The 13,155-nt window shown below is 36.8% G+C and overlaps 1 protein-coding gene across 1 annotated transcript in view; it reads right to left on the minus strand.

Annotated features, from left to right (window-relative positions):
- The window catches only part of SPON1 (spondin 1), a gene marked incomplete at both ends in the record, with an annotated part of 197,790 nt that overhangs the window by 123,044 nt on the left and 61,591 nt on the right, over positions 1–13,155 (minus strand). The window contains 3 exons of the mRNA XM_082000657.1: positions 3,937–4,085; positions 8,635–8,757; positions 9,432–9,505. Coding sequence (XP_081856783.1) covers positions 3,937–4,085; positions 8,635–8,757; positions 9,432–9,505 — 346 coding nt within the window. The remainder of the gene's footprint in view (positions 1–3,936; positions 4,086–8,634; positions 8,758–9,431; positions 9,506–13,155) is intronic.

Here is a 13,155-nt window from a genome sequence, read left to right on the forward strand (position 1 = left end):
TCAGGGAGCATTAAATTAAACCTGTAAGAATGTCATCTATGTGTCTATAGGGAGTAAGCAGAGAGTACAAACTGCATTTCCTGACGACAGTGGCAAGGTACAGAATATTCCTTATCCTGGTTTAAAAAACCCTGATGGTCAAACAACTTAGTATTTATCCTAAAATAATTAGGCAAAACCAAACTCATTCTTAGAGGTGAGAGACATTTGAATCAAAGAGGAATGACTATGTCTCTGCTTTAATCTTGTTTCATCTGCCTGGGATATTACATTTAGCATTACACTTTATTCATTTTGATTCATGTTTTAACCATCTTGTTTGCTTGCTTGCTTGCTTGCTTGTTTAAACAGAGCAATCAATACGGATGCAGAATTCCCTTTTCAAATTCTGTATTTATTTCTGTCCAGGCAGTTTATCAAATAACAGTTTCTAGACAAGTCAGACTTTCTGAAAAGCAAGTGAAAGAGTGAATGTATTTCAGAGACACATGAGGTCAGTGAACATTCTTTTGCTCACATAATTCCTTTCCCATCCTTTGTCTGTTCATTTATAACCCCTGAAGTATAATGCGTGAATTATCCCATTGTACACATCAACCACTTGACAGATTGTTTTAGTAAAACTCTTATGTGCTGTGGCTTTCCTTCCAGGCTGCCAGGAAAAGTTTATCAAAAAGGCTGATAAGTTCCTTTAAATTCTCCCAGATAAACAAACTACAAAGCAAGTTTACCATACCCAGGACCATCCATGCAAAAATATCACACAGCCTCTTTACAGTGACAACACAAATCAGAGCATTCGAAGGTGCTCAGTCAAGAAGAAAAGCTGCTGATGATTCAGCAGTCTGTCAAATGGGGAGCAAAAATGTTCATGCTTGAGAATCTTTAGTTAATGACAGATAATAGTTACGAGACTTCTTAACAAAGCTTCATTTAAAGAAAGCTTTTTTTTTATATATAGACAGTAAATTTTTAGTATTAATTCATAAAAATTATTAGATAGTTGGTTTTTTTTCTGTATAAGACCTTAGGTAATGTCAATGATACAGATGCTGGTTACACAAATATGTGTCTATGTATTCACCTAAGAAACTGCCAACAAAACACGGTAGACCCCCAGCAGTTTTCCAAATGCAAGTCTGGCCTTGTAAGATGTGCATTACCCACCACGGAGATGTTGCAGGCGAGGGCCACAGCTCCAACCCTGTGCTGCTGCATGGAAGTGTGGGTCCAGGCACCAGAGTTAAGCACAGAAACTGTCTTTCTTGCATTTTCAGAAAGCTCAAAAGCAGCTTGGGAGAGTGATTTTAATGAATTGCATCCTGCCAACACCCCACAGCAGAAGGCTGGGAGGATGACAGGGGAAATAAAGGTAAAACAAGAAATGGAAAAGGGGGAAACGGGTCCTGAGGTAACTGGGAAGCGCGAGGAAGGAAACAATGCTACCAAATTTCCAGGCAGGCAGGGATATTGCAAGGAAGAAAGTGCAATAGTAAAAAAAGAAAAGCCTGAATGAAATATCAGCAGATTAGCTCCTGGCATTACTAGCTCCGGTGTCTTGGTTGTAGAACTTACTTCAGTATCTCGCAAAAATATTAGCGCAGCTTAAACACATGTTAAAAGGAAACAAGAAGTCAAATAAACTCGATAAAATGTTGTGGCTTTTGGTGATATGCTACATTGTTCTAGGTAATATTCAGCTATAACACTAGTTCATTGCTTGGATTAGACTGAACCAGGCGAGTCAGGGGAATTATGGCAGGTTTGGCGCAATCAGACAGGCCTGATGTTGAAATGAATGACAATGTTCATTTATTTCACGTGCGAATTCAGCAGCCCCTGAAATTATAGCTGGCTAGCTATTTTATGCACTCTAAAAGTCACAACCACCTCTGATTTGAACCCGTCATAGAAATACATCTTATTTTTGCAAATACGTGGCACATAATGACAAAGAACACAGAATTTGGAAAGCAGAGAGAGTCATGATTTTCATTCTTTTCTATATTCTCTTAAAATTCACTGCCTCTTCCACCAATGCTCAGTATGACCTCTCACAACTGCACCTCTACTTGCACTTCATCCCATACTCTGCCCATGCCCCTGCTGCTCCTGGACCAGACCTAATCTTTGTGTAGTTACAATTCGGATGCACCAAACCCTTATTTATAAAGTATTTGTGAAGACTGTGCAAAGAAATTACCTCTTTTTTAGTACAAAGATACTAATTAAGCTGATTATTTTGTGTGGACCTACTATGAGAAAATCCTGATTTCCCAAGTAAGAAGCAAAAATGATAAATTACATGTGGTATATGGAATACACTGCCATAATTTTAATCCATCTGTTTTATATATTATTGCTAGGATAAAATCCAGCCACTTCTCAGTAAAGATGCAAAGGCACATTATCTAGGATCAAGGCCTACTTTCTATTCGCAGGAACGCCAAAGGTTCATTATAGGGTAACGAGAATAATGTACCCAACTACCACATCTCTCCCCTCCATGTTTTTCAATATGTTTTTCCCTTTCATATTCTTTACGTATCCCTTCAATATACTAAATTATAAGCTGTTTTTATTTTTTTAAAATTTTTTCATTATGATTGAAACACAAATACTTCTATAAAATTCCATCTGTTTTGAAATCTGTAATTCTCAGTACATTTGGCAGAAGCAGAAAGTGTCCGAGGAATACATTAAAAATATTGCATATCAATTAAATATTAAGTCGTGCCTCTCACAGCATGCTAAAGGCTGGCATAGCAAAACTGGCACATGAAATGCCAAAACAAGCCTTTTGGCTCCCATTTTGCTCTCCCTTGCAGCGTGTCCCTGCTATCCCACCTGACTATTCTGCCGCGGACTAGGCCACCTCTTCACTTGTATCACTTTGTAAATTCGGGGGGAAGTCAGGAAAGCGTAATCAGACTCCAGTAAACCAGATCTGTCTTCAACTTTACTGCCTTTATCTTTTCTTGCTGAATGCTGTTTCCCTTCTGCTCCTGTCTTGTCTGTACAAGGTGATAAGCTGTTGGGGACAATTTCTGCCTTCTCTCCCATGTGCATATATTACATATGCACTTACCTACCTACTTACATCTATATAAAATTATATGTATAGCTCTATTATATGTAATTATATTTACATTCTTTCTGTCTTATAACTGAGCTCAGTTTCCAGTGAGTCCTTATATTTCATATAGTTAGATGTCCTAATAATAATCATCACCGTGTCCTGGTATATTTTATTGGTAATGAAATGAAAATTATCTATAAACTATTTGAAAGATTGATTTCTCTTCAGCTGAATCAATACCCTGTAAGGTGATACACTGTAAAGGTACTTTAGCCCTTAAACCATAATCCTGATTAATCAAATTTTTTTAGTGCAGTTGTGTAAAATTTTCCTGCTCAGCCAAAAAAAAAAAAACCCCAAAAAACCCACCTTGCTCTCCTGTAAGAGTATTTCTAACTTAGATGATTCCACAGAAAACTGCAAGTAAGATGCTTACCAGAAAAACAACAAAGCAAAACAAAAAAAACCCCCACCAAACCACAATAAACTATAAACTAAAAATGACCGGTTCAAAATGGAATAAGGCATGCTACTTTCCATCTTCAAGGTATTCCTTTAACAAACTCTAAATGTTGTCATGATTAAGCCTGGAAAGATGAGTTTTACTTTTACACCTACGATTTATGCCTTGCATGACACATAGATTCTCTAAGTTTACAATACTACAACTTACTTGTCCTCTCATGGACAAAAACTTTTGTCAGAGTAAGAATGAGTCTAGAAAGACAGGCAGATCTCCTAACCTGCTGGACTGAAAATTAGCCAGCAAAATTACATTCATAGACATTGTCAATGACAAATCATTCTCAGGTCAAGGTAGGATGCATTTTTTAAAGTATGGACTAAATTACACCTACTTGCTGTCGAATTTCTTCTTCCATCTTTACTGGGGACCCCAACTCTGCAACTTGTTTGACACCTTCACTAGCATATCCTCCATACTCCCAAAGGATGTAGTTCTTCGAGTGAGAACTACCGATGATCGCAGACCAATGGTTGGTGCGTCCTTCAGTGGGGCGAGGGGGAAAGAAAATAATTAAGAATGTGTCAACATACTGGCTTTCATAACATCAATACTCACTACCACCAAGACAACCTCAAAGCAAAATTCCTAAATTTTTATTAAAGTGAAAGGTTTGAAGCGCCCAGTCTTCACCAGTACCAAACTTTTGCATGCGTTGCATGCTGTCAGTTCTCACTGCATCAATACACCATATCTTTAGAGTAATAAGAACAAGCCAGTGAACTACAGAAATAGAGTATAAAGTGTCAGTAATTACTGAATATAACAACACAGGCAGAAATGGTGAGAAAGATTGTATTCCAGCTAATCAAGCAGTCCCCCTAATCAAGCCACCCCCGCCAAACAGTTAGGCTTAGTGTATTTTTTTCTCCACTAAAGACTTCACTTCTTCAGGAAGTTTAAGAATCCTTTAATTTTAGGCTTCCATGTAAAGTATTTTTGAGGATTAAACCTGCAAGGGAAGACTTTGGTCGTCACTCAGAGATTTAACAGCAAGTCGTTAGATTTGTGCTTGAGTGGCAACAGCAGATTACCAGCGAAAGGTGGGTATAAGCATGATTACACTATCATTAAATGTTATAGATTTTTGTTTATAACTTTGTGCCCAAATATTATCAGGCACAGAACTATAAAGGGCTTACAGCCAGAAACTTCCCCCAGCAGCTACCTGCTGAAAGAAAGGTGAAACATTTGCTTTCTATGGTCAAGTGGTATCCAGCACTTCATCCAGAAAATTTTTAAAATACTGGTAAAGAACTGCTCTTATTGGCACTGACATGGCTGGGTTTTCTGCTTCTGCATAGTTAAATTATACATGTACTATGTCTCCTCCCCCCACATCCCAACTATTAGTAGGGGTTCTCTTTAATTTAGTAAGGTATCGAAGATGTGAATTTTGGTGCTTCTATATTCACTGATTTTGCTTGCTCCAGTTTCTCATAGTGTAAGTGTTGTAGAGCTATGTAAAAAGATTCCCAGTCTTGTTTCTTGTCAAAGAGAAAAAGAAACAAAATGTAAAAATTTAAAGGGAAAGTGTTTAGGAAGTCTGATGGAATTGAAGAGAGAGAATTGACCAGAAATAAGGACTCACAGAAGTCCCACAGTACTGGAAATAAAATGAATTCACTTAAGTGGCAAATAACAATCTGCAAAGATATGGGCTTAAAGGAAAAGGCTGAGAAAATTAACTGCTCACATAAGCAGACAGTACTGTCTGGTAACAGTGCAGACTGTAGGAGATGAGGGAGACAGAATGATGGAGTGAGACAATATTTAACATTTTTCTTTGCAATGCAAAAGGTAGAGAGCAGCAATAATAACAGCTGAAAACTAGAATAAATGGATGAAAAATGAATAATGAAGTAAACAAAAGGAATGCAAATTTAAGATTTGAAAGGTGGGACAATAAAATTGAAAAAGACAGTGCAGAGAATTGAATAGATAAAGTGTGATGCAGGAACCTAATCACAGGAGAATAGAAAATAGATTAGAAATTAAAAATTAACTCCAATGGTAGGGAAAAAAACTAGAACAGTGTAGCAAGCAGAATAGATAGATGAGGGAGACAGCCTAGCAACACAGCAAACAGAGCCTCCATAGTTTCCTTAGTGCTAAACTTGGGCAAAAAAAACAAACTTACTGAGCTCTGATTGTAGCAGGCTTCTTGTTTTCAGAGTCCACTAAAGCTAATCAGTAATTGAGCCCCAAATGGAGAAAAAACAAAACTAAACCTCCCCTTCCCCACAGGTAAAGCTGAAGAGACTACAGTGTCAGAAGATGTAGTCTTGATCTGAGATGTAGTAATTGTTCCTTAAATATACACTGGCACTTTGTCAAACCACAGAGAGATACTGTCATTCAGCTCCAGCGATGAGACCACCAGAGAGGACCCAGAGTGCCTTTAAGTCTTTAGTAAAATGAATAATGAACTGTTCCATGTTCTCCAAAGCTTCTCACACTGCCTATCCTAAATGGAGCAAGACCACCTGATGCCTTCGCAACCAGAGCCCAGCCTCTTCCACCAAACACCTCTTCCTGTAGATATTGCCTCTGTGGAGAAAGCTACTTGCCCAAATGAGCTGTTCAAAGTATACCACATCTACCCTAAACCTTTTACAAAACCTGTGTGACGTTTGCAAATGTTTCACTCTTCACCCTCAACCTCCCATTTTTTATGAGAACAAAGAAACAACTCAATATAGTTTCTTAAGCCTTTTCCTCTAAACATCAAAGAAACTTCTGTACACTGAAATAATCTGAGCAGCACAAGGCCAGAGCTATTTTGCATCACCAGCCCACTATCACTATCCAAGAGAGCGAACAGAATACTGACAGCTTTCCTATGGTGTTATTTCACTTATTTTAGTATGAGTAGTTGCTGAATTTACACACTTATATGTGTACTTTTGCATAAAGACCAAGGTCTTATCACAACATGGGAACGTATCCTCTGACATATCTCACAGATGTGTCATATCAAATCATGATGCAGAGCATATACATTTCTGTTATAGTATATGGGTGATATCCAGAGAGAATAAATGCTTTTAAGCCACAGGGCATATATAAATACAAATTTTTCTAAGTGGTAAAATGCGACAGAAAATTTAATAATTCCCCTTGAGCCAGATTTAACAACAAATTAAATAGTCAGCTTCCACTAGTCCTATTATCAGGAGTTGTGATAACTTTCAGAAATGAATGCAAGTTCATGCATGTTGAAAAGCATGCTCAAGTTTTTAAGCCTTAGTTTGCAAATCAGTTTAATTTTTTTTCAGTCTGAGATCCACGGAAGCAAAATTTTTTTAAGAATTAGTTTTCACGGATTCTATGGATTAGGAATAATTTTACATTTATTATACCAGTGCAATTAAAATACCTCTGTTCCATTTAATTTCAAAGTGTATTGTTTGTTTAGGAGTTATCAGATGCACCTACTCTATAAAACATTGCTTAGAATGAAACCACTGCCACACAACTTTGTTCTGAGTGTGCCAACCGTAGAGCGAATGGAGAGAGGTCTACCACCGCTACAGAAAGGGTTCAAAAACTAATTCTTAAAACAATTTTTCTTCCATGGATCAGAGACTGAAGAAAAAATTAAACTCAAAGTTCAGAAATTTCAATGTAAAAATCTTATCAACTGTTATTACTGAGCTTAATCTTGCTCGTGTGATATGGTTATTTCTTCACTTTTCCAGTTTTTTAAGTAAAACATTAATATCATTCACCACATTGTAACTGGAGAGACATAAGAGTCTACAGAGGCCACTATTGTGGCAAACTATTGCAACTTGCTTACTTTCAGTCATACATCCATACTCTCCATGTGTTTGCTGACTTGGATTTAAAAGAAAAGGTTATTTATCCCCAGTATTATGTCATTAAGTCACAGAAAATTAATAGTTTTCATATTCTCATGCCCTATTTCTAACCACCAACTGAATCCATACAAATAATGCATATAAACTGCCACACTCAGCATATATATAATCATCCAATAGCCTAAAAGAGCATTCCTGCAATTATTGGTTTTGGCTTATTTTATCTCCCATATATTATGCTGACAAATAATATTTGAACAATGTTATATTCAACTTAAAATATATGAGAGACTCAACACAAACAACATTGCTTAGACTGTTAAAACTATGAGATGATTGACACACAAACCATATCTGAGTTATGTGATGATATTCTGACACTGTGACAACGTTTTTTAAAAAATCCACATATAAAGTCTATATGATAAACATCAGCCACAGACAACATAACAAGGTTAGAAGACCAGTAAATGTGACTCATGTTCTCAAATAATTTCCTAGCCTTTATTGCCACAGACTGTGGAGTCAATAATGAAAGAACAAATGGATAATGCCCATGTTTTTGTAACTTTAGCTTTTTACAGTTACTTGGGTTATTGCAACAAGAATACTGATTCTGTAGTTCAGAAACTTTAAAAACCCAGACAGGCAAAGCTCAGAATACATATTTTATGTGTCTATTCAACCAATAAAGACAAAGACAACATAATATTCTAAGGTCTATATATCTAATCAATGTCCTTGGGCAGCAAGATTCAGGGCTCACCAAAACCAGCCAGAATCTTTCAAAAGACTGAAGGAAAACATACTGGCTAGATTGCCATGGTTGGAAAATCAAAATACTAGCATGCTGCCCATCCTTTTTCTTAAAATCTCATTTCCCAGCTGTACATTATAAGCCAGTCTAAGCTCTCATTTAAAAAGAAAAAAAAAAAGAAAAAGTAACCTTTCTCACCACAAAGAAACCTTGTAAATGTGATCTCATACACACCTCAGTTCAAAATGTCAGGCAAATCAATTTGAATTTATTTGTAATGTATAGCATTCACAGAAAGATCCATGGATTTTCAATACTGAACGTTAGCAGTGTTCCATATATGTCACAATTTACACTGCTGAGCTATAAATAAATAATGTGTCATACAACAAGCTCCAATCCTCTTCACAGTCCCTATGTAGTACAATAATAGTAAAAGAATGATACTCACGTGGAAAATCTTTGGGATGTGTTTTTTCTGACCAGTTCCCATAAAAAGTTAGCCTGTATTTGGCAGTGCCACAGGCACAACAATCTAAAATTGGTTTGTCAGTCACACCCTCTGATGCTGAATCTGAAAAAGCAGCAAAGTACCCATTGAAACTGTTACAACTCAAAATCAACAGATGAGAGCAAAGTTGCCATAACAAATAGTCCAGTAAATAAATCTGAGTTAAACACATATTTTTTTTGTTTATTTTTAAGTTGGGCTACACTAGACTAAACTAGAACCCTGAAATACCTGGATCACATTTATAAGTGTATGTAATGATTTAAATCTACATTTTAAAAAAGAAGGCACCACTATTTCATTCATCTTCAAATTCAAAATGGGTTTGTGTCTGGTTCTTATCCGATATGGATGAAACCTCTGTTGATCTCAAAACACAATAAGCTTGAAATTTCAGGACAGTCAAAGCATATAAATTCTCCAGTGGGATGCAATAACCAACTGCAATACTTAGGTTTAGGAAAGGATGAAATAGCCGAGGATTCAATAAACTAAGTGCCCTGGAGACAAACAGGTTTCACACAAAGACCAGGTAAAAAGTCGCAAGAATCACATATAGGGGAGAATAAGTATATACAATAAGGAAGAACATAATTGAATGGAAGATCTCAAATTTCAACCTGGATGAAACTGTTCAAGGTTTCATCCTAACTCAAAATTCTAGTTTGATATAATGAGTTAAGAGAAATACGTAGAACATGATAAGGAGGTCAGAAAGATGTTTTACTTCACCTTACCTTGTTCACAAATTTTTTTTGTGAGAGAACCCTCGTCTTGAAAATAAATTATGCGCTTCTGCACAATACTGGCTCTATAAAGAAAAAAAAGGTTTTAAATATACATATTCCTTAAAAGAAGAAGAAAATGCATGATAAAGTAGCAAAAAGACAGAACTGTGCAGCTAAGACCTGGGCATATTCCCTTCTTCTGACAATACATATATGCAATACAGGACTACAGATAGGATATTTTTATTTCAACTTGCATTTGAATTTCACCAAGTTTTACAGAAACTTGGAATGTTATTACCTTTAGAGAACTGATTATAGTCATATGATAAGGATCTGTGTTCTTGAAATGCATGATGGTCAACTGAATATTCAATAGTTTAATCAAATATTATATTTGATTTCAGAAAAATAGCACAATTAAATCAAGCATTTGTTTGTAGGATATTACATAGCATTCTGAAGAGGTAAACACTTCTGATATATGACAGCAATTCAGTGCAAACATCATGTAAAACAGAAGTTAGAAGAACAGCTAGCATAAGCTAAAGGCTTTAAAAGCAATACAAAGGTTCCAAAAGACAAGTCACTTTAAAATTAATTAAATCTAGAATATTTTATTAAGGCTTATAGTTCAAACAAAATGTAAGTTGGGGGGGGATAGGGGGCAGGGAGGTTAAATCTGAAAATGATACAGGGAAATCCAGAGTTACTGAGAGATCATAAAATGAATTTTGCATCAAAGATCTTTAAGTCAGCAAAGCACCAAGCCCAAGTTCTTGCAGATTAGTATCATAACCACCATAATGGTAAATGTCAAAAACAATAATCAACTGGAAAAACGTTCAAATGGCTCAGGTGACCCCTTCCAATCCTAAGTAAACTTAACTAGCTGCTTTGATCATTTTTTAACAAAAAATTTAATTCACATGTAAACTTTATCTTCTTTCTATAAGAAAACAGAACTTGGTTAAATTCAAAGACATTCTTTGGACAGAGTTTTCCGAGAACATGCTTTGGGAGCTGGCATTCTTTGTTTACCAGTAAGGGAGCACATTCTTCTAGCAACATTTTGTACCATCACTCATATATAAAACTAAATAGCAAGGGCCAGATTCTCGTCTTACCTCAACTTTACAGTCAAATAATTATATTGATCTCTCTAGAGTTATTCCTCAGTCATACCAATTGAAGTGAGAAGAAAAATAAGACTGTATATGTTTAGAATTGTTGTTGTAGTCATGTAAGCCTTTCTTTGACAATGTCCCACCCCATAAAATTATCAGAAACGAGATGCAATTTTACTGTGTTTTCTTTGCCAAGATACAAGTAGGATAGGAAGGAATCCTTCATTTCACATTATAAAGCACCCAGGAGAATAACTGGTGTTTATAAACCTCTTAATCTAGATCAAACTGGAAAGGGTGCAGAACTACAGCTTGCTCTCATCCTTAATAAGGCTGGCATCTTCTAAAGAAAGATGTGGTAAAGGACAGTACAGGCAACCAACCAAGGCTGTGAAAAAACAGCATGAAACAGAGAAGAGCAAGACTGACTTTAACAAGAAGCAAAGGAATGATCTGCCAGTATTTGGTGAAGGGGAACGCCTAGACCTCATCTTTATATGGGAGTGTTTACACTAGGGATAAATATGAGCCTGTAGCAAATAATAGAAATTATTGAATGAAACCTAGAATTAGTTAAATCTGTCTTATTAATATGAGAACTGTCATGGGACAATTCAAATGGTGCCAGAAGAGACTGACCAAGTATGTGAGAAGCAGAATGAAGGATTTCTGAGAAATCTTTTCAGCATGTCTAACAAGAAAAAAGATGAAAAAATAAAACAAACAAAACCGCAAAAATGACTACTAGCAAGAATATGAGCCCAATGGCCAGCCTGTGATAAGGCCTGCTACCTTAGTTTTTCCAGCCTTCGCATTGAAAACCAACAACAACTTTAAAGATTTTTTGGATGCTACGTTGCAATTGAGAACCAATACTTTCACAGAGACTCAGTGAAACACATACAATTTTTGATACACCGTCAGTCATGGTTCTTCAAACACTGTGTTGTAAAACTGGAAAACAGTCATGTATGATGATTAATAAAACATAACAGCAACCTGAGCTGAAATGTATATGCATCATTGCAAGTCACATATTGTCAAGATGCTTTAATTTCCCATACAATGGCCAGTCACCGGCAGCCATCTTCTGGGGCTGATACGAGGGCCAATAGCACCTTTCATGATGTCCTGGATAAGGGGGTGAAAGGCAACCTCAACAAGTTTGCAAATTATTCTAAATTGGGGGAACAGCTGACATGCTGGAGGGTAAGGCTACTATGTAGACAGGCAGATCCTGACAGACACGAGAAATGGGCCAGCATAAGCCCCATGAAAAGTCAACGGCAGTCTTGCACGCAGGATGGAGTAATGCAGTTACAGCAGTGCAGTACAGGGCACCTGCTAGCCAGAGAGCAGCTTTGCAGAAAAGGCTGTGAGGGTCCTGGTAGACAAGCTGACCGGGAGCCAGCAGCACGCCCTTGCAGCCAAGGCAGCCACCAGCCTGCTGGGTGGTTTCAGCAAAAGCATAGCAACCCGGTCAAGGAACGTGATTGTATTACTAAAGAAAGTCCAGTGAAGGGCAATCAAGATGGCTAAAACGAGCCCATGATGTCCGAGAGGCTCAGAGAACTGGGTTTACTCAGTCTAAAGAATAAAATGCAGATCTTACTGCTTGCTGTCTTCAACTACCTATTGGTAAGATACAGAAGAAGTAGAGCCAGATGCTTCTCAGAAATGCATGGTGGTAGGATGCAAGGCAACAGGTAGGTGCGGACACAAGAAATGCCATGAAGATACAAGGAAAACCTTTCTCACCGCAAGGATGGTCAAAGCGGTCAAACCAGAACAGGCTGCCTAGACAGTTTGTGCAATCTCCACCCCTGGAGATATTCAAAACTTGATCAGACACATGCAACCTACTCAACCTACCTGATGTAACAACACCTACTTCAAGCAGGCAGGTGGACTAAATGACTTCTAAGTGTCCCTTCCAACCTAAATTATTCTATGATCCTGTGCTTTAAATATAATTTTAAAGAACAAGTTTTCCAAAGCTTACTCAAAACAAACATGCAAACAGAAAAAAAAAGAACACTTAGAAAATCCAAACAAATGAGAAATCAGCTGCTTGATAAAGGAGCTCCCAAATCTGCAGATAACAAAGATATTACAAGTATTAAAATTCAGAAGCAGTTATTTTAGAAAGAAAATGTAGAAAGATTGTTTGAAGCCTGAAGCATACTTACATTATTCTTTTTGCTGCAGTTGGCTTGTCACTGTGAAATGTCAAGGGAACAGTTCATGTTCTAACAACAAAAGCTTCACAGCTTTTGGAGTCATTGTCTCTTCAGCTGTGTTTGAAATGATATATGGAGGCAATAATCTAAATGGGAGTTTTGTTACTGATTGCAAGTGGAACAGGGTTGGTGTATTAGATGGCTGCATAAATACTGAAAACAGGCACACAACTTTACAATTACTCAGACAGAAACAATATTAAATTAATTTTTAAATATTCTTCTGTTTAATAATCTGTCCCTAGATTGAAGGCAGACCAAAGTATGTGATCAGTGTCTTTGCCTAGTTTTTATCACTACCTTTTTTCCCTTATTATTTATTTCTTTACATAATTTTTATTTGTGTATAAAAGTTCTGACTTGGAC

This window comes from Phaethon aethereus, assembly GCF_964289735.1.
Source record: "Phaethon aethereus genome assembly, chromosome: 5".
NCBI classification, from domain to species: domain Eukaryota; kingdom Metazoa; phylum Chordata; class Aves; order Phaethontiformes; family Phaethontidae; genus Phaethon; species Phaethon aethereus.